Below are 20,951 nucleotides of genomic sequence, written 5' to 3'. Positions count from 1 at the left end.
ATCGAATCTGCTGATTCCAATACCAATCCAGCGACCAAAAAATTAATCGCCCCGTAGTCCGGGTGAGGGGGCGGTGGTGCCATAGGAGGCGGGGATTTTTTAAATTATTATTTATTTATTGATGGAGGGAGTGTGGAATCTGCTGATAAAAACCCTCCGCCGGCGCCCTGCCTCTTTCTCCTATACCAAAATGGCGGGGCCAGCCGGAAGTAGTTTAACGGGCACTTCCGGCCCGGCGTTTCCTTCCTTTACCAAGATGGCGGCGCCCTCGGAGACTCGCGGCGGTGCGGCCGCCTCCGGGTTCCTGGGCTTCCGGGCCGGGTCCCGCGATCCCGGCGCCCCCGGCAAGCGGCGGGTCCGGGGCAGCCGCAACCGGAAGAAGAGCTGGAAGCGATGGCGGGGGCCCGAGGCCCAGCTGGGCCGGGAGCTGGGGGCCTTCCTGGAGGACGTGGGGCTGCAGCAGCGCGCGGCCGGGTGAGGGGCGGCGGGGGCGCCTGGTGGGGGGGGCGCGAGCCCGGGGGGAGGGGGCGGTGCGAGCCCGGGGGCGGAGCCCGGGTGGTGGTGGGGGGGGGCGCGAGCCCGGGGGCGGAGCCCGGGTGGTGGTGGGGGGGGGGGCGCGAGCCCGGGTGGTGGGGGGGGGGGGGCGCGAGCCCGGGTGGTGGGGGGGGGGGGGCGCGAGCCCGGGGGGCGGGAGCCCGGGTGGCGGGGGGGGGGCGCGAGCCTGGGGGGCGGGAGCCCGGGTGGTGGGGGGGGGCGCGAGCCCGGGGGCGGAGCCCGGGTGGTGGGGGGGGGCGCGAGCCCGGGGGCGGAGCCCGGGTGGTGGGGGGGGGGCGAGCCCGGGGGCGGAGCCCGGGTGGTGGGGGGGGGGCGAGCCCGGGGGCGGAGCCCGGGTGGTGGGGGGGGGGGCGAGCCCGGGGGGATGGGAGAGGTGGGGGCTGGAGGGCTTGGGCAGGGAGGGGGGGTATGGGGAGAAAGCGGAGGGGGGTGGGGGCGGGAAAGGGGGCAGGCTGGGGGCATTGGGGCAGAGGCGGGAGGAAGTTGGGGCCCTGGGAAGGGAAGAGAATTGGCGGCCCCTGATGGGGTGAGGGGCTGGGGGGAGACAGTGATGGTTGGGGGTGAGTATGGGGGCCATGGGGAGGCCTTGTGGGGTGAGCTTTGGGGGGCCCTGTAAGAGAGGGGATGATTGGTGCTGGTGGGGGATGTGCGGGGACCCTGGGAGGGGTCAGGGGAAGGGAGGCTACATGGAGCGGGGAAGCTTGGGGGTTGGAGAAGATCTCATGGGTTTGGGGGTTGGGGTGATGGAGAAACTGGGGGCAAAGGCGGGTGGGAGACCTTGAGGATCCTCATAGGTGCTGAGGGGGGGGGCAGAGAGGACCTCATGGAGTGAATTGTGGGGGGGGGGGCTGCTGCGTTAGGGCTGGAGGGGTGTCAAGAGGGCCCAGAAGCGGGGGGGAGAGGGGGAGACCTGGGGAGGGTCTAGAGAGAGGGGTGGACCTGGGTAGAATTTGGGGAGGAGAAAATGGGGGACTGGCAAGGGAAAAGTTGATGGGGGACCCTTGGGAAATCGGGGATGAGGACGGGGAGCTGTGAGGTGGGTGGGCACTTACAGTCTGAACGGGGGCGGGGGCATTTTGGACCCGCTGAGCGCATCGGGGCTCCCTTGGTCCTTCCCCAGTGTGTGGGAGTAACGGGGCATCTCTCCCCTTTGCTCCCCAGGGGCCTGGTGGCCGAGAAGCCGGACGAGAGCCTCTTCTTCCTGGACACGGGGAGTGAGGAGAAAGGTGAGGGGGGGGGGAGTTAACCTGTGCTGTGGGGGTCCCTGAACTTTGGGGCAGAAGGGCAGCGTCCCCCCACCCCCCAGTCGGAGAACCAGTGTGGGGGGCTCCCTTGGAGTCCAGTGTCTGCCTCAGCAGAGGGGCTTAGCTTCTGTTCTGCTGCTTTGGGGGGGTCCCTGGGGGGCAAGGCTGAGTCCCACTTGGGTGGGGGGACCAGTCCTGGGCAGAGATGCAGCTGCTTTCCGTGGTGGCCTGGGGTTCAAGTCCCAGCTGGGCCACTGCCTGAGCAGGTTACCCCTGAGCAGGTCCCCGTGTCTGTGTGCCTCGGTTTCCCCATCTGTACAGTTTTCCCATCTGTAACGGTCAGGGGCTGCATGCAGCGCCCGGCGCTGATCTCCAATGAGGGGTGCCTTAGAGGGGGGCTGAATTGCAGAGCTGGGGGGTTCAGCGCCGCCTGAACATCAAGCCCCTTAAGACATCTGGAATCAGGGGGCCCCTCCAAATCACGAGCAGCTTCAGAAAGCCTTGCCACGGGTCGGTAGGCGAATCGCTTGTCATGCGTAGCGAACCGGGGAGCAGCTTGGAGGGAGCTGTGGGGGGCGGCTGGATGCTCTAGCTCAACCACAAGCTAAGGGCTGGGCGTAGTGGGTAGAGCACTTGACTAGGAGTCGGGACACCTGGGTTCTAGTCCCAGCCCTGCTGTTGGGTGACCCCTTCTCGGTGCCTCAGTTTCCCCGTGGTTAAAATGGCGCTAACGAATAAAGTGCTGTGAGGGACAACTCGGCAGACGGCGAGTGCCAGGGAATGGCGGGGTTTGATGAGACGCAGGCTCCAGGGAGGATTCTCTGGCCCGGGTTACGCAGGGGGACAGACTAGACGATGGGCCATGGCCTGCGGCTCGAGCTACGTCTGGCACGTTGGGCTCTGTGCCTGTCGGAAGCCGTGCCATGCACGCCAGCTGCTTGGGGGAGACCAGAGCCGGGTTGGGGGGAAAAACACCCCGGTTGGCGTGTCCCATTCCGTGTGGACGCGGTGGGAGCCGCTTGCTGGCTTTGGCGATGCAATACCCAGGGACGGGGGGGCGGGGGCAACGCCATCCCTTTTTGGGGCATCCTCGCGTCTCCGGGGTGCTGCAGAGTGAGTGGCCGTCCGTCCATCTGTCTCTCCCCTCCTCGCCCCAGACCGGAAGCTGAACCAAGGCAAAGAGAAGCCCTTGCGAATAGACCTCATCCTGCAGCCGGATTCCAAGGTGCCTGCTCCCAAAGAGTGAGTGTCCCGCCCGGGGCGGGGCTGGTGGGATGGTATCGGTGGCTCCCCGTCTCTCCCATGTGTAGACGGAAGCGTGCCAGGGAGCCGTCCCTGCGGGGATCATGGGTGGTTCTCTGCCTGGGGGACCTTGGGCACGGCTCTGTGCCTCAGTTTCCCCATTGGTAAAACTGGGATAATAGCCATGCAGAACTGGGGTGTTGGGTTTGGAAGAGGAGTGGGGTCCAGTGGATTAGAGCCTGGGGGCAGAGAGCCGTGACACCTGGGTTCTATCCCTGGCACTGGGAGGGGAGTGGGATGTAGGTCTCACACGGAGGGAGGCCAAGCGCCCCCTGCTGGCCCAGAGGCCTGAGCCGCCCTCATCCTGTCTCACTCCCCTTGGCAGCATTTTGGCCCACCAGGTCCCCAACGGGAAGAAGCTGAAGCGGAAGCAGCAGCTGCGGGAGAAGCTGGCGGAGCGGGGCGTGGTGCCCAGAGAACAGCGCCTACTCCAGGCCCGGCTGCAGAAAGCGCGGCCAGCAAGAGCGGAGGCCGCACGCGGCCAGGGTGCGGGGCCCGAGCCGGCTGGGGACTTCTACGACATCTGGTCGGACACAAGTAAGCAGGGAACCTCTGTGGCAGGGGAGTGGAGTCTAGTGGTTAGAGCATGGGGTTTGGGAGCCAGGATGCCTGGGTTCTCTCCCCAGCTCTGGGAGAGGAGTGGGGTCTAGTGGTTAGAATAGGGGGGTGGGAGCCAGGGCTCCTGGGTTCTAGCCTGAAGCCGGCCCAGATTCATGGTTTCCCTTTTTTGGGGGTGACTTTGGCTAAGCTCAGCACAACCGCTGAGCTGTGAGATCTCCCCCTGCTGACTCTGGCCTGTGGCAGAGGGTGCAGCCGTGGGGTGGGGTTGGGGGGTTCTGTTCTGTACCTGGGGGCCCTCCATTGCGCAGCGCTCCCACTGGGGCCCAGGCCTGGCAGCTACAGGCATCTGCTTGCTGGGGGTTTGTCCAAGACCCAGGAAACTCGCTGCACAAATGGAGCCACCCCCCATACTTGGAGGGCTGCTCCTGATCGCCCCGAGTGGCCTAGACTCGTGTCCCTTGCCTGGCTGGAATGCTCCCCAGAGCTCATCAGAGCTGTGAGTACCGCGGGAGGGGAGCATGGGGGCCCCGCCCCAGGTCTCTCTGGATCTCCTTGAGCTCAAAGCACGCTACAGACCCGGCTCCCCCTAGGGAAGGAGATGTCACCCCAGCTGCCCCCTGCATTAACTACTAGACTCCACTCCCAGAGCTGGGCTAGAGCCCAGGAGTCCTGGTTTCCAGCCCCCCTTCCCCCAACCCACTAGACCCCACTCCCCTCCCAGAGCTAGGATAGAACCCAGGTGTCCTGGCTCCCAGCCCCCCCCACCCCACCGCTCTACCCTACCCCACTGCCATAGGCTGGGAGTAGAACCCCGGAGTCCTGGCTCTGTCCCCAGCCTCTCCTCTAACCACTAAACAACACAGAACCCAGGCATCCTGGTGCCCCCCGCTCTGACCCCTAGGCCCCGCCGTCTCCGTGGGTGGTACCGTTGTGGGGCTGGTGGTAACAGTGCCACTCTCCCGGCAGACCCGCTCGACCGGCCGCTGGCCGGGCAGGACGCCTGGTTCCTGGAGCAGACCAAGAAGCAGAGAGTGCGGGTGAGTGCTGGGTCCCTGCGGGGGGTGGGCACGGACCCCCTGGACACATGGTGCCGTGCGCGGGGCGCCAGGCCCTTCCCTCCCGGCTCACCCGCGTTCTCTCCTCAGCGCCCCGCCAGGCTGGAGAAGAAGCCGTCGGAGCTGCCGGCCGTGGAAGTCATCCCCGCCGGGGGGTCCTACAACCCCACGTTCCAAGCCCACCAGGTAGGGGGCAGGGGGGTGCCCTGGCTGAGCCCCCCCATGCCACCACACACGCCCCGGCTCAGCCTGCTCTCGGAGCATTTGCAGCAGTGCATGCTGGGACTGGAGCAGCCGTGGGGGCGGGATTTGTGGCCCCACTCTGGACTTGGGGGGCAGCTTTCCTGCCCTATGGTGATTAGGGCTGGGGGGAGGGCTATGTGGGGGGGGGGTCCCAGAACTCTGCTGAGCTGGGGGTGCGTGGGGGGGTCCCAGGGCCCTGCTGAGCTGGGGGTGAATGGGGGGCTGTTCCCGCTGACCCCCGTGTCTCCCCCCAGGCGCTGCTGCTCCAGGCCCATGAGGTGGAGCTCCGGCGGCAGAAGGCCGAGGAGAAGCTGGAGAGGCAGCTGCGTTTCCCCACGGCGGCCGAGGCCCCCACCCAGGTGAGAGCCAGGCGGCCGGGAGCCCCTGGGGGGCAGCCTTCCTGCAGGGCTGGGGGGCAGGCAATGCCCAGCTAGCTTGGGGGGGCTCGGGGGCCCCCAAGGCTGTGGGTGGAGAGGGGACATGGCCAAACCCACCAGTCCTGCCCCCCAGCCTGGGAGTCGGGAGGTGCAGGGGCACGTGCCCAGCCCTCCCCCTGTCCTTGGCTGGCGGCTTCCCCGCCCCCCACCCGATCCCGCCATATTTAGCCTCGTAGGGAATCGCTTTCAAAGGATGGGCTGGCCCGCAGGACACCGACAGTAATGCCACCCCAGTGCCAGGGAACCCCCAGACTCTGCCCGGGGAGGGCGTGAGAGGGGCCCTGCCCTTCCCGACTCACTGCGGGTGGCCCCGGATGCCCTGCAGGCCCAGCAGTGCCAGTCGCTGAGTGCCACGTTCCCCACCCCGTAACGCCCCCAGGGTCCAGCAGCCTTGGCAGGTCGGGGTCAAGCGAATCCCCCCCCACAAAGCTCCCTAAAGAACTAGGGTGTTTCAGCCCATGTCCCCTTGCAGCGGTGGGGCACATCAACCCCCCTCCCCCCCGCCTCCGCTGGGGCAGCTCCCATGCAACAGTGATGAAGTTTCCTTGAATAGAACCCAGGAGTCCTGTCTCCTTCCCCCTCCCCAGCCCCACTCTAACCCCTGGGCCCTGCTCCCCTTCTGGCGGTGGGGCCAGAGCCCTATGTGTCTGTCCCTGTCTCATGGCCGTTGCTCGCTCTGCCTGCAGGAGACGGCCTTCCGGGAGCAGTGCGAGGGGCTGCTTGAGGAGTCGGCAGATGAGGGGGGTGACGAAGAGGCGCCCGATGAGCCCCTGGCCCCCGGGGCCCCCCCACCTCCGGCCCCCCTGCGCGAGAAGAAGACGGAGCAGCAGCGCAGGAGGGAGAAGGAAGCCAAATTCCTGGTGCCTAATTCCCCTTGGCTTCCGCTTGCGTGGGGGGGATGGGTAATCCAAACCCAGTCAATAGTGACCGGCTGATGCAGCTGGCCAGTGCCCTCTGGCCACGATCCCATGGGGCGGGGTGTCCGGGACGAGCCCCCCTGCCATTGTCTAGGGCCACCCCAGGGCCCCCTTACCCCATGCTGGGATCCCCCTGGGTCTGCAGATCGCCCTTGAGAAGCGGCGGGGTAACAAGCAGCTTGTCTGCAGCCTCCCGGGACCCGTGCCAGAGCGAGCTTCATTCTCGGTGCGGCAGCGTGGGGCCATCTGCTGCGCCCAGCCAGTGCCATCTGCTCCCCGCGCCGGCTCAGCACCAAAGCCAACGGGGGGGGGGGGGGGGCTGGCTCCAACCCCCCTGCTGGGGCCCCACGCTGGGGGCGGGGGGCAAGGGAATGAGCGCCCGGGAGGGGCAGTTGTTAGGAGCTGGATATGGGAAGGTGCAGCACCGGTGGCTGGAGGAGCCAGGACTCCTGGGTTCTCTCCTCAGCCCTGGGAGGGGAGCAGGGGGGCTGTGATCCAGGACTCCTGGGTTCTCTCCCAGCTCAGGGAGGGGAGTGGGGGCTAGTGGTTAGAGCAGGGCTGGGCGCAGGACTCCTGGGTTCTCTCCCATCTTAGGGAGGGGAGTGGGGGCTAGTGGTTAGAGCAGGGTAGGGCTGGGAGCAGGACTCCTGGGTTCTCTCCCAGCTCAGGGAGGGGAGTGGGGTCCAGTGCTTAGAGCAGGGCAGGGCTGGGAGCAGGACTCCTGGGTTCTCTCCCAGCTCGGGCAGGGGAGTAGGGCCCAGTGGTTAGAGCGGGCGGGTAGGGCCAGGCTGTGGGGGCCGTTGCCAGGGGGTGAGGGGCAGCGCCCCGCCGGATCTGACCCACTCGGTCCCTGCAGGCGGCCCGGCGGCTGGGCGAGAAGGCGGCACGGTGCCGGCGGCAGGAGCTCTTCCAGCTCCGCTCCATCCGGCTGCAGGTGAAGTGGCGCGAGGCCGAGCTGGCGTGCCGGAGGCGGGTGCGGCTGGCGAAGAGACGGGCCGAGGCCACCAAGCCCCGGCGGCTGGGCAGGCTCAAGTGAGCAGCGAGGGGCCTGTCCCTCTGAGCGCGGCGGGCCCATGGGCACGACTCTCCTGGGTGGGGGCGGGGGGCGATTTCCCGGGTGCCCGACCCCTGGGGACCCGGGAGGGGAGCAGGCTGTAACTGGGGAGTGACGGGATGGCTGAAGGGGGGGGTGCAGTACAGAGGTACAACAGGGAGCTGGGGGGGCCGGGAACTAGGGGTGCTGGTGTAAAGGGGATGCAGGGAGCTGGGGGTGCTGGGCCTGGGGAGGAAGGAGGCGCTGGGAACTGGGGGTGCTGAGCAGGGTACAGAGGGGGCCCTGGGGTGAAGTGGGCGCAGGGGGCTGCCACATAAAGGGGGCTCCGGCGGGGGCTGTTTCTGGCTGGGGGAGGGGCTCTGTTTTCAGGGCAAGCATGTGGGGGGGCTGCTCCTCTTCTAACCCTCCCCCCACCCCCGGGGTCTCTCTCCGGCAGGTACGAAGACCCCGACCTGGAGGTGCAGCTGAGCACGGAGCTGGCCGAGTCCCTGCGGACGCTCAAGGTGGGCGCGTGCACCAGCGGCCATCTCCCTGGAGCCAGGGCTGCCCTGGGTGCCCCCGGGGGGTCGGTGTTTCGGGGGGCGGAGCCGACACTGGTGCCCCGTGATGAGACCCATCCTTGCGCTAGGAGGATTCGCAGCAGTGCATGCTGGGAATGTGAAGGTCACCCGGGGTTTTCCCGGGCCCTGCCCAGTGGGGAAGGACCTGGGGACTGAGGGCACCAGATGTAGCCTCCTTCTCGTCCTGTGCGCACCGACAGACAGGCCAGCCACCCAATCGGCAGCGGGCACCGCCTCCCGTCGGTGTCCCAGCCTCCAACAGGGGCCGGTGCCACGTGCGCCCCCCCCCCCGTGCATGATTATGGGATAACCTGCCTGCAGAGGCAAATCCTGCCTGACCCTCGTGGCTGGCAGCTGCCCCCTGCCCTGGAGCATGAGAGTTTATAGCCCGTAGTCCAATGAGGGGTGCCTACGGATGCCCCCGTAAACATGGCAGCAGCTCTCCCCCCCCCCCCCCCCGTGGCCACATTCCTCTGCCTTAATTCCATGTCCGTGCCTGCACCTGCGGGCCCCGGCACAGATCCCGGGCTGGGATTTCACCCAGCCGGCGCCGTGCCGAGGCCTGACGCTGCTGGGCAAGTCTGGGAGCTGCTGCAGGGTCTAGAGACCCCTGTGGCCCCCCGTTCCCCCACCTCTGCACCCCCTCCTTGCTCTGTCTCTACCACTGCCCTCCTGTGCAATACTTTTGCAACCCGGGGGGCCCCACCCATGCCCCCAGCGGGTGCCCAGGGTGCAGCGTCCCCCGCTCTCGTTCGCCAGGTGTAGCTTGCGGGCCTCAGCTGATGGTGGGACAGGAACCGGCTTCCTCTCTGCCCTGTGGGGCCCCCCCAGTCTGGGGCAGTGGGAGAGGGGGCTGCAGCCTCCCAGCTGTGGGGTGGTCCCAGCTGCCCCCCAGGGCAGGGATGGGGCTGATGGGGGCGGCAGCTTAGCACTCTAATTCTTCCGGGGGGCCATCTGCTGCCTCGGTCTCCCCGTCTGGCTGCTCTGAGGGTCCCCTGTCCGTCACTCCCGTCCCCCCACACGCGCTGCCTCTTGAAGCTCAGTGAGGGGGTCTCTGCAGAGTTGGGGCTGGGGCGTCCCAGCCCAGCGCTGAGATCTGAGGCCGGGGTGAGGGGCGGCTGGTAAATGGGAGCGAGTAGATTCCCCTCCCCGTAGCCAGAGCACAGACTGAACCCCCCAGCTCTGACCAGCTTTGCCCGTCTCTCGCTCAGCCCGAGGGCAGCATCCTACGTGACCGCTTCAAGAGCCTGCAGAAGAGAAACCTGATCGAGCCCAGGGAGCGAGCCAAGTGAGTGGGGGCCCCCGCGCAGGCCTGGGGGGCCCCACGGCCCCGGGCAGCCTGTGCCTGCTCTGCCAGGGGGGAGGTTGGCAGGAGAATCCCGACCCACGTGTGCTCTGGGCGGGGGGGAAGGGGTCTCTGCCCCTTAGCTGGGGTGGGGCAGGGCTGACGCCCTGGGACGGTTCGGGCAGGGTGGGCATCGCTAGCCATAAGCGGTTCATTGAGGTGCTGGACCCAGCACTGGAAGAGGGGGGGGCGCAGGCTCCCCCAACCCATCCCCCTCCCCCATAGGTTCCCAAATCAGGCTCCGGCATGGGGTGGGGTGGGGGGTGTTCCAGGGCTCTGGGGAGCAGAGGGGGCGGGGGAGGATCAGGCAGGGCTCATCCTGAGTCCCTCCCCCTGGTTGGTGGGTTTATTTGAGGGGCCTGTACCCCATTCGTTGTGGCTGGGATCTAACCCCCCCTTTCTCCACTGGCCCCCCCACCAGGTTCAAGAGGAAATACCGTTTGAAGTACGTGGAGAAGAGGGCCTTCCGCGAAGTCACGTAAGTAGGAGGTTCCGGGGGGGACCCACGGGCTGGGGCAGTGGGGGATGAGGGGGGGCATGCCCGGTCTAGCAGGGTGCATGGGACCGGTGCTGGCCCCTCCCCCTGGGGTTACACCCTCTTCTGAGGATAAAGAGTTCGGTCTCTGGGATTTCACCAGCAGCAGATTCCCTGAATGCCCCGTTCCTGCCCCCCACCCGCGGCCGAGCCCCCTAACCGCCCTCTGCTTTGCCTTGCAGATTGTAGCACTGTCCCCAGCGCCGGCCGTTTGTACCGACCATCGGATTAAAGCCCTGGGCATCTCCTGTCGCTCCAGCTCCTCGTTTCCTGCACGGCCCCCTAGCACCCCCCGCGTCCTGCCCCAAATCCCCTCCACGGGGCTGGCGTTTGCAGGGCGCAGCGCTGTGATTTGATGTGCATGGTTTAGCAACATCTGGCTTCTATTCAGGACAGTATCTTCCCCCCCACCCCCCATCACCCCCCAGCTGCTGGGGATGCCAGCTTGGCTCACAGCTTCTACCGCGGCATCTGCCAGCCAGCTCCTCTCTGCCCTTCCTGGCCAGCACCTCTGGGAAGGGGGTGGGGGCTGGGAGCCAGGACTCCGGGGTCCTCTCCCTGGCTCTGCTGCTGAGTGGACCCTTCTGGCCCAGCTCCAGTGCTGTTGGGCCTCCCCTGAGAACCCAGGAGTCCTGGCTGTCAGGGAGTCCTCCATCCTCACTGGCTTTCTGCCTCAGTTTCCCCCATCACGTTACCAGTCTGCTTCGTGGAGCTGGGGCCCTCTCCTGGCCAGGGGACGGTGGGTGAAGATTTCTAGCTTTGGTGGGTCTGTTGCTGCCCAGGGGTGACCCTGCCCCCCCACACGGGTGAGGGACTCTGCCTGGCCAGCAGCTCCCCTCCTGGCGCCCGCAGCGGCTGGCTCTGGGGGATGTGCTGATGCGGCGTCCCGGCTCCCATGCATAATTCAGGCCACCTAATGCAGTTTCGCTGTCGTGGGCTGCGGCCTCCTCCCGGCTGTCTCCGAAATCAAAACAGCCCCAGCCTGGTTTGGCTCTCAGCTGGCCTGGCGACCCACTGGGTGCTAGGCCCTGCTCTGCCTCTAGGCCCATCTCACCCCACCCAACGCTGGGCAGCCCTCATGCTCTGGGCATGGGTCGGCGCGGCTGTGGGGTGGGGACCCCTGGAGTCGGGGGACAAAGCTCCATGCACCAGTGCGGAGCCCAGGAGGCCTGGCAGGCTCGGGGTCTTGTTCCTGCGTGGGGTGGCTCCCCCTGGGCTGGGGGGCTGAGGAGGGAGGACGTTCTCCTGCTGCCGGGGGGGGACTGTGGGACACTCAGATGCCAGAGGGGGCCATTTGTGTCCTGGCCAAGTGCACAGATCAGGAAAGAGGTGAGGGGAACTGAACTCAGGAATCCTGGCTCCCAGCCACTCCCCACCCCCAGCTCTAACCATTACACCCCACTCCCCTCCCAGAGCTGGGAGAGAACCCAGGAGTCCTGGCTCCCAGCTCCTCCCCCGCTTCCTGGTGCCCTGCTCTTCCCATGCTCTGTTAATAGAGGTGTGACCGGGAACGAGGTGTCACCTCCTTGGTGCTAACGAAGGGGGGCAGGGGGGGATGCTGTTGCCAGAGGGCCAGGTCCCCTGCTCACCTGGTGCTTCCCCCCCACCCCTGTGATCCCAGCACAAGGGGCACTGTGGGATCTCAATGGGGGCAGGTGCTGGGACCACCCATCTGGCTGGCTGCATCTGCCTTTGCCCCCCCCCCTTCTGGGCCTGGGAGGGGGCTGTGGCCTGGTCACCCCTGCCCTCACCTCCCCCTTCTGCCTCCAGTCCTCATGGGATTTCTACCCACTGCCCCCCCCCCCCCGCCAGCTGTCCCTCCCTTCATCCCTCCTCCCACCCCCAGGCGTCACCCACCATCTGCCCCCAGTGGGGGCCGGGTGCTGGCCACGGGGAGGGGTCACGGTTTTAATGCATGGGGCTGTCACGGGGCGGCTGGGGGTCCGTGCTGGGCTCACACAGGAGTCACTAGGGTGTTGTTCCCCTTTGGGCCCCTTTCTCTCCCCCCCCCCACCCCCTGGGGCTGAGCCACGTGGGGGGGGTGGTTTTGTTCAACAACCCGGAGCTTCAGGGCAGTGAGGGGCTTAAAAGGTGAAAGTACCGGGTGGGGGGGGGGAGATGATGGGAGAGGATTATTAAAGGGAGGGCACAGAGCTAGGAGGGGGGCTGGGAGCTAGGACTCCTGGGTTCTGTCTCCAGCTCTGGGAGGGGAGGGGTCTCTCAGGGTTGGGGGGGGTGGGCTGGGAACTAGGATGCCTGGTTTCTATCCCTGGCCCTGCTGGGTGATCTTGGCCATGTCTTGCCCCCTCTCTGTAAATGGGGATGATGTTAACATGGCGGGGGGGGGGGGGCAGCAGGAGACTGCAGCCCTCACAGTGCTTTGAGATCAGTGCTGGCAAATGGCCAGACCATTATCTACAGGGGCTGGTTCTCCCCCCCCATGCAAAGTGCCCAGGGAGGGAGGGGATATGGCCAGATGGTCACAGCCCAGAGCAGCTTAAGGGCTGAAATCCCAATGGGGCGGGGGGTTACTGGGACTGGCAGTGGGCGCTGAGCCAGAACCAGCCCCTGGCACCTCCCCCAGCCAGGCAGGCAGGGCCGATGGGATTGGGGGGGGACAGGACTGCCCCCTTTGCAGTCCCATCTCCCAGCCACAAGCTCCCCGTCTCTGGGGAGGGGGGGTGCTGGCGGCAGGGAGCTGTCCACCCAGGGACACTTTGCCCCGTTTCTCTGCAGCCAGTGTCCCCCTGCCCCCCTGCAAGTGAGACGGGCCAGGCCGGACTGCCAGGGGAGAGCCCCCCCCTTGCTCCCTGCAGCCCAGCCCCATCTACCACCCAGCTTATTTCCGAATGATTAAAAACTGCATCTGCTCATCGGTTTCCTTTTTTATTTCCAGCCCAAGGGCTGAGAAAAAGCCAGGAGCCGTGATCTGCCCGCCCCTTCTCCCTGCAGAAACACAACCAGCCCCCCCCCCACCCCTGGCTGATCCCAGGGCTGGAAAAGGCTGATGGGGGCGGGGGGGGGGACAAGTTCCAGGAACCCTCCCCCCAGCTTGCACCATGTTGGAAGACTCCGAGGAACAATAAATAACTTTTGTTTTTTTAAAATGGCTGGGAGCTTCCCCAGGCTGGATCGGGGGGGGGGGTCCCATGTCTCCCATTCAGCCCTTGCAGCAAACCTGCGGCCCCCCCCCCGCCCCCGAGGGGGCGCGGCGCGAGAGGCCCCCGCCGGCGTTCGCACTGGAAAGCGGCCGGCCCCGGGGCTCAGACGTAGGCGGACTCGCTGGACTGGGTCCGGCCCAGCGATGGCGCCGGGGCCGCCGGGTCCTTCTTGCGCCCCTCGCAGACCGACTTGCGCCGGGCCTGCACGCCCCGCACGGCCGTCCGGATCTTGCGCCAGCCCAGGTGGTTGAGCTCGGCCAGGTTGAGCAGCACGCAGATCCCGCTCACGGCGAACATGAAGAGCAGGAAGACGGTCTTCTCGGTGGGCCGGGAGACGTAGCACTCCACCTCCTTGACGCAGGGGTAGCGGTCGCACCCGAAGGTGGCCGGCACGTGGAAGCCGTACAGGACGTACTGGCCCGCCAGGAAGCCGATCTCCAGCGCGTTGCGGAAGACCACCTGGATGATGTAGAAGCGGGAGATGCCCTCCTGCCGCTTGACCTTGGCGCTCTTGGGCGGCCGCCGGGGGGCGCTGGGCAGCTCCTTGACCTGCAGGCAGGCGGGCTCCTCCTTGGCCGAGCCCTCGGGGTTGTGCACCAGGATCCCGTTGACGCTCCGCGCCTTCCGGGCGTCCTTCTCCAGCAGCGGGTGGAGGAAGGAATAGCGCCGGTCCCGCTGCTTGGCCGACTGGTGGAGCGAGTAGGTGATGAAGCAGAGGCTGGGCGTGCAGACCAGGATGATCTGGAAGACCCAGTAGCGGATGTGGGAGATGGGGAAGGCCTTGTCGTAGCAGGCCTGGTTGCAGCCGGGCTGCAGGGTGTTGCACGTGAACATGGTCTGCTCGTCCTCGTACACCGTCTCGCCCACGATGGCCACGATCAGGATCCGGAAGATGACGACCACCGTCAGCAGGATCCTGCGGGGGGGGGGGCGGGGGGAGGGACCCAGCTGGGCGTGGCGAGGGGAGCAGGCCCCACTCCGCCGGGAGCCCAGGCTGCGGGGGGAGTTCGTGGCAGGCAGGAGGCCTGGGTTCTTTCCCCAGTGCTGGGAGGGGAGTGGGGTCTAGTGGTTAGAGCGGGGGAGGCTGGGAGTCAGGACTCCTGGGTTTTAGCCCGGTCTCCAAAAGGGCACTGGTGGCTAGTGGTTAGAGAAGGGGGGATCTGGGCTCCAGGACTCCTGAGTCCTATTCCTAGCTCTGTCGTTCTCTTGCTGTAAAATCTCTGGCCAAAGTCCTTTCTCCCCCCCGACCCCTCTGTGCCTCAGTTTCCCGCTCTGTATAATGGGATGCCTGATGCTCACTCATCTCCCATCCAGTGCATTAAATTCCCTCAATATTTACAGCCCCTGCCCACCAGATCTCTTGCCCCAGAGGTGGGGGGGGGGGGGCAGGGTCTCTATAATGTTTGGGGATAAACAGCTGGGGGTGACTCCGGAGCACCAGAAAGTTTAGCAGCGCCGGGTGATTAAAGCCAGCAGCCCGGCCTCCTCTACACAGCCCAGCTGTGCTAACGGGGGGGCCCTGTTGCCCCCCATTGGGGAGCTGCTGCCCCATGCCTGTCACGTGGGGGGAGGGGGGTGAAGAACGCCAGGAGGCGGGGGTGGGGCAGAACTCATGGGGCAGGGGAGTGAATTGAAGTGGGCCCGAATTGCTGGAGGCAGGGGAGAATCAAGGGCTGGGTTGGGTGGGGATGACAGCTCCAGCAGCGGGGTTCACAATCCCCCAACCCAATAAAGCTGGGTGAGGGGACAACACTAGCCCCCTTCCCCCCCAAGCCCTCCAGGGCTGGGCAGGGGGCATTCACCCATCACCAGTCACCCCAAGCTCCTGGCGGCATTTCAAAAATCTCTTCTGTCTTGGGGGGTCTGAGACAGGATCGCTGATCTTTGCAGGTTGGCAAGACTGTGGGAGCTACATTCAGGGGAAGGGAGTCAGGACTCCTGGGTTCTATCCCAGCTCGAGGAGAGGAGGGGAGGGGGGTCTAGTGGTTAGAGCAGGGCGGTGCTGGGAGCTAGGACGCTCGGTGGCTTTCCCTGGGGCCTTTCACGCCCAACCCTGCACCCTTAGAATGCAGCTACCTCTGGGGTGGAGCGCCGCAGCCAGCAAACCCCAGCAGGCGAGGGGTTAACTCCGTCAGGAAGACAAAGCCCACCCCAGGATCTGAATCGGTGGGGCCAGAGACACCCCCTCCACATGCCCACCAGCCGGGGGGTCAGGGGGAGCACACGCAAACCCCACAGGGCTGAAACCAGCATCCTCCTGGCCTCAGTGATGGGGCAGCGGCCCCGCCTGTCTCTCCTCCCTCGGCACCGGTCACAATCTCACCCAGGGGGCTGGCAATGAAACACCGGGCGTGCTCCACCAGAACCGGCCCCCCCCTTGGGCCGGGCGCTGCCCAGACCCCGGCAAAGACCAGGGCCCCGTAGGGCCGGGTGCTGCCCAGACCCCGGCCAAGATCAGGGCCCCGTCGGGCTGGGCATCGCAGACCCAGCAGGAAACAGTCCTTGCCCCAAAGAACTCACCATCTGAGCAAAGGGCAGATTTTTCTCCCACATTACAGCTGGGGAAACTGAGGCCCAGAGCGATGCAGCGACTTGCCCAGGGAATCAGGGCAGAGCAGGGATTAGAGCCCAGAGTCCCAGGGCATTAACCCCACGGCCGTGCCCTTCTGGGCCACTGACCCGCAGGAGAGCTGGTCCACCATATCCCCACCGCCCCAGCTGCCTAGGGCCCTGCCTGGAATGAGAGCCTCACGCCTGTCAGGGGATCGATCCTCGCAGCCCCTGAAAGACGAACCTGCTAGACCCATAGTACAGAGAGGGAAATTGAGTCAGGGGTTTCCACAAGGCCACCCAGGAACATAGTCACAGAGTTGGGGATGGAACCCAGGAGTCCTGGCTCTCAGCTCCCCTGCTCTAACCACTAGACCCCACTCCCGCACAATACACCATGCCCAGGGGCCCTTTAATGGAAGCTGATGAGTCAGATGATGGGCATAGGCTCACATGTGGGCCCCTCCCTCCCTGCAGTAAAGCCCCCAGGGCCTTCACCAGCCCAGTGACTCTGGGCGACGGGCCCCCACCGGGCCCCTGCCAGACGCCATGCGCTGGATTCTGCCCTGACGCAGGCTGGGGCCACCTGCTGCACCCCACTCCAACCTGCCCCCACGGCCCAGCCCTGGACCCAGTGGAGAGGAACTGAGCGCTGCCCAGGGCAGCGTTACCGGACGGCCGGGCATCAGGGCTGTGCCTGGTGGTGGGGTGGAGCGCACGAGGCCTGGCTTCCATTCCCAGAGCTGCCACAGACCCCCCGAGTCACCTCGGGCGGCTCGCCCAAGCTCTGTGCCTCAGTTTCCCCAGCCGTAAAATGGGTAGAACAATCCCTCCTCGGTCTACCTGGGCGGGGAGGGCTATGGGGCAGGAGGATGGGGCGTATGCCCCACACTGCCGCTGAGAGGGTCCACTAGGAGGCGCCAGGGAGCAGGGATTGATTAATCAGCCAGGAGGCGCAGCTGGGGAGGCGTCGGGAGGGGCCTGTGTAAAGCCAGGGAGCTGGCAGCCGAAGGAGGCTGCAGGGAAGACCCAGGCTCCCCTGCCGGTGGGATTCTGATACCCCCCCGGGAAGGGGGAACCCCGGAGACAGCCGGCCAGAGGGCTGAGTCCCCAAGAGGAGGCTGCGGCTCCGGGAGCGAGGGGTCCGCGGGGTGGGACGGCTCCGCAGGAGATCAGAGCTAATCCCCAGAGCGGGCAGGAGATCGCTCACCGCAGGTGATGCTGACCGGTGACGAGCAGGGCCTGTCTCGGCCGGGGGTCTGTGTGGCGTGACAGGGGCCCCCCTGGTCTCAGCCGGGGGTCTGCGTGGCGCCCCCCCCCCCCGATGCCCCGCAAGCTGGGATGACGGGTTGTTGCAGCACATGCCAGGGGACCCCTGGGCTGCTCATGTCCTCTCTGATCCGGAGGCCGCTTGTCCTGCCCCGAGGCCAAACCCGCCGGGCCGCCCGCGAGCATCAGCTGGGAACCGTAGGGTGGGGAGTGAGGCTGGGGTCTGGGCCCTCAAGGCCCCACCCCGCTGTGTCCCGCTCGGGAACCCCTCCGCATCCGAGCCCTCCTGCTCATCTCGGCCCCGATCCCGCTTCGCTGGGCCGAGGGGCCCGAAAACACCGTATGGGCCCAGCCGGGGTTCCCAGCCTGCCAACAGGGTCCGGAACATGCAGCCAACCAGAGCCGGGGACCAGACCCGACAGCGTGATCCTGACACGGGGGTCAGTCCCTGCTGGGAAACGGCCCCCCCGACATGAGACGGGTGCCCCCAGGAATCTCACAGCCTGGAGTCAGCGTCCCCCACCATCCGTCCATCCTCCCCTGTCCCTCTCTCCTCCCGCCCTGCTTGTCCTGGCACTGAGCGCCCAGCTCCGCCCGTCCCCTCTGCCCCTTCCCCGTCCAGAGCTGCCCCCTCCGCCCCCCAGTGCAGCCTCCTCCCGGCCCCACTGCCTTGGTGGCTTTGTGCCAGAGCTGGAGGTTGCTCCCCCCCCCCGTTTTCCCTGGCTGACCTCTAGGGTCAGGCTGGCGCATCTGCCCCGGGGCCTGCGGGCAGGGAGGGGACAGCGAGCGCGAGCAGCTGGCTGGTTCCCCCGGCACTGATCCGCAGCCCCGCGGGGAGGGCAGCTACCGGCTCCTTCATTGCCACCTGGCAGAGGGGTTGCCGGGTCGGAACAGGGCCCCTGGCGCCCCCCCCACACATCGCCCCATATCCACACACACCCCCCCCACCGCAGTGCAGGGTGGGTGCTGGGTTTGCTCCTCACGCGGATAGCACCTCCCCCGGCCGGGATCCCACAGCACGCAGTCTGCAAACCCCCCATCCCGTAGATCCGGGGCCGAACCCGCATTCTACAGAGGGGGAAACTGAGGCAGGATGAGGGGATGGGACTTGCTAAAGATCACTCGGGAAGGCTGTGTCCGGAGTAGAACCTGGATCCTGCCTCCAGTCCCCCCGGCTCTAACCACTAGCCCTGCTCCCCTGCCAGAGCTGGGAGAGAACCCAGGAGTCCTGGCTCCCCGCCCACTCCAGAACCCCAGCATCCTGCTCTAACCATCAGACCCACTGGGCTCTCCCGGCGGGTAATCTGGGCACGTGCCTCTCCTGCTGCTACAGCTGGCAACCCTGGCCCCAGCTCCTTGCAAGGGGCCAGTGCCCCCCCCCGCGACACAAACCCCCCTCGGCACCCCCACGACACAAACTCTTCCAGCCCCCCAGGGAGGGTGCATGTGCCCCCCGGCTCCCCTGTGGCCAGCGGCCGCTCCAGAGCCGGAGGGTGCACGGGGTCAGACCCCCCCCCCCTCCAGAGCCGGAGGGTGCACGGGGTCAGACCCCCCCCGCCCCGCCCAGAGCCGGAGGGTGCACGGGCTCAGACCCCCCCCCCCCAGAGCCGGAGGGTGCACGGGGTCAGACCCCCACCCGAGCCGGAGGGTACACGGGACCAGACCCCCCCCCACAGAGCCGGAGGGTGCACGGGACCAGACCCCCCCCCCCCCCCAGAGCCGGAGGGTGCACGGGGTCAGACCCCCCCCCGAGCCGGAGGGTGCACGGGACCAGACCCCCCCCACCAGAGCCGGAGGGTGCACGGGACCAGACCCCCCCCCCCCCAGAGCCGGAGGGTGCACGGGGTCAGACCCCCCCCCGAGCCGGAGGGTGCACGGGACCAGACCCCCCCCCCCCCAGAGCCGGAGGGTGCACGGGGTCAGACCCCCCCCGCCCCGCCCAGAGCCGGAGGGTGCACGGGACCCGCCCCCCCGCGCCCCCCCGGGCCCCCCCCGCCGCGCGCACCTGCCGATCATCGTCGAGTGCTGCTGCACCGCGGCCTCCAGCAGCCTCTCCAGGATCGTCCACTCGCCCATCGCGCCGGGACCCCGGGCCGCTCCCCCGGCCCCGTCAGCGGCGGGGACCCCGGCGTCCGGGCCCGCGCCGGGCAGCCCGGCCCATGGGAGCGGGGCTGGGGCGCGCCCGCCGCGCGCGGCCACCTGCGCCGCTGCCGAGGAGGCCGGGGCGGGAGGCGGCGGGGTGAGCGCGGCCCCCCCGGAGCGGGACGAGCGGGAGCCCGGCGGGGGGGCGCGGGGGCGCGGGGCGGCCGGCGGCCGAAGGGACGTGGGATCGATCCCTGCGGGGCAGCGCCGTGTGAAGGCTCCGAGGCACAAACACCCCCCCCCATCACACACACACACACACACACACACACTGCAACCACACACCCCCATCACACACACACACACACACACACTGCAACCACACACCCCCCATCACACACACACACACACTGCAACCACACACCCCCCATCACACACACACACACACACTGCAACCACACACCCCCCATCACACACACACACACACACTGCAACAACACCCCCCCATCACACACACACACACACACACACTGCAACAACACACCCCCCATCACACACACACACACACACTGCAACAACACACCCCCATCACACACACACACACACACACTGCAACCACACACCCCCATCACACACACACACACACACACACTGCAACCACACACCCCCATCACACACACACACACACACACACACACACACACTGCAACCACACACCCCCATCACACACACACACACACACACTGCAACCACACACCCCCCATCACACACACACACACACACTGCAACAACACCCCCCCATCACACACACACACACACACACTGCAACCACACACCCCCATCACACACACACACACACACACACACACACACACTGCAACCACACACCCCCATCACACACACACACACACACACACTGCAACCACACACCCCCCATCACACACACACACACACACTGCAACAACACCCCCCCATCACACACACACACACACACACACTGCAACAACACACCCCCCATCACACACACACACACACACTGCAACAACACACCCCCATCACACACACACACACACACACTGCAACCACACACCCCCATCACACACACACACACACACACACACACACACTGCAACCACACACCCCCATCACACACACACACACACTGCAACCACACACCCCCATCACACACACACACACACACACACACTGCAACCACACACCCCCCAATCACACACACACTGCAACCACACCCCCCCATCACACACACACACACACACACACTGCAACCACACCCCCCCATCACACACACACACACACACTGCAACAACACCCCCCCATCACACACACACACACACACACACTGCAACAACACACCCCCCATCACACACACACACACACACTGCAAGAACACACCCCCATCACACACACACACACACACACACACACTGCAACCACACACCCCCATCACACACACACACACACTGCAACCACACACACCCCCATCACACACACACACTGCAACAACACACCCCATCACACACACACACACACACACACACACTGCAACCACACACACCCCCATCACACACACACACTGCAACAACACACCCCATCAAACACACACACACACACACGGCAACAACACACCCCCATCACACACACCCCATCACACACACACACACTGCAACAACACACCCCCATCACACACAAACACACATCACACACACACTGCAACAACACCCCCCCATCACACACACACACACACTGCAACAACACACCCCCCATCACACACACACACACACTGCAACAACACCCCCCCATCACACACACACACACACACACACTGCAACCACACACCCCCATCACACACACACACACTGCAACAACACACCCCCATCACACACACACACACACTGCAACCACACACCCCCCATCACACACACACACACACACTGCAACCACACCCCCCATCACACACACACACACTGCAACCACACACCCCATCACACACACACACACACACTGCAACAACACACCCCCATCACACACACACACATCACACACACACTGCAACAACACAC

The 20,951-nt window shown here is 66.3% G+C and overlaps 2 protein-coding genes across 2 annotated transcripts; one reads left to right on the top strand and one right to left on the bottom strand.

Moving 5' to 3' along the window:
• Nucleotides 1-239: 239 nt before the first annotated feature.
• Nucleotides 240-10,060, top strand: NOP53 (NOP53 ribosome biogenesis factor). The gene is made up of 13 exons (XM_048832794.2): nt 240-474; nt 1,717-1,781; nt 2,957-3,041; nt 3,427-3,638; nt 4,629-4,699; nt 4,808-4,903; nt 5,215-5,319; nt 6,084-6,257; nt 7,171-7,346; nt 7,805-7,871; nt 9,140-9,216; nt 9,695-9,751; nt 9,991-10,060. Exons 1-13 carry the CDS (start codon nt 257-259, stop codon nt 9,995-9,997), a joined length of 1,410 nt encoding a protein of 469 aa, XP_048688751.2. The 5' UTR covers nt 240-256; the 3' UTR covers nt 9,998-10,060.
• A 2,621-nt stretch (nt 10,061-12,681) lies between these two features.
• On the bottom strand, nt 12,682-18,927 carry LOC125628061 (gap junction delta-2 protein-like). The gene is made up of 2 exons (XM_048832795.2): nt 18,794-18,927; nt 12,682-13,885 (listed from the first exon to the last, which is right to left on the bottom strand). The coding sequence occupies exons 1-2, from the start codon at nt 18,862-18,864 to the stop codon at nt 13,072-13,074; spliced, it is 885 nt and encodes a 294-aa protein (XP_048688752.2). The 5' UTR covers nt 18,865-18,927; the 3' UTR covers nt 12,682-13,071.
• Between the last annotated feature and the right edge of the window lie 2,024 nt (nt 18,928-20,951).

The sequence above is a fragment of the Caretta caretta genome, chromosome 23, assembly GCF_965140235.1.
Source record: "Caretta caretta isolate rCarCar2 chromosome 23, rCarCar1.hap1, whole genome shotgun sequence".
Classification (NCBI taxonomy): domain Eukaryota; kingdom Metazoa; phylum Chordata; order Testudines; family Cheloniidae; genus Caretta; species Caretta caretta.
This window is presented reverse-complemented; position numbering and strand designations above follow the sequence as displayed.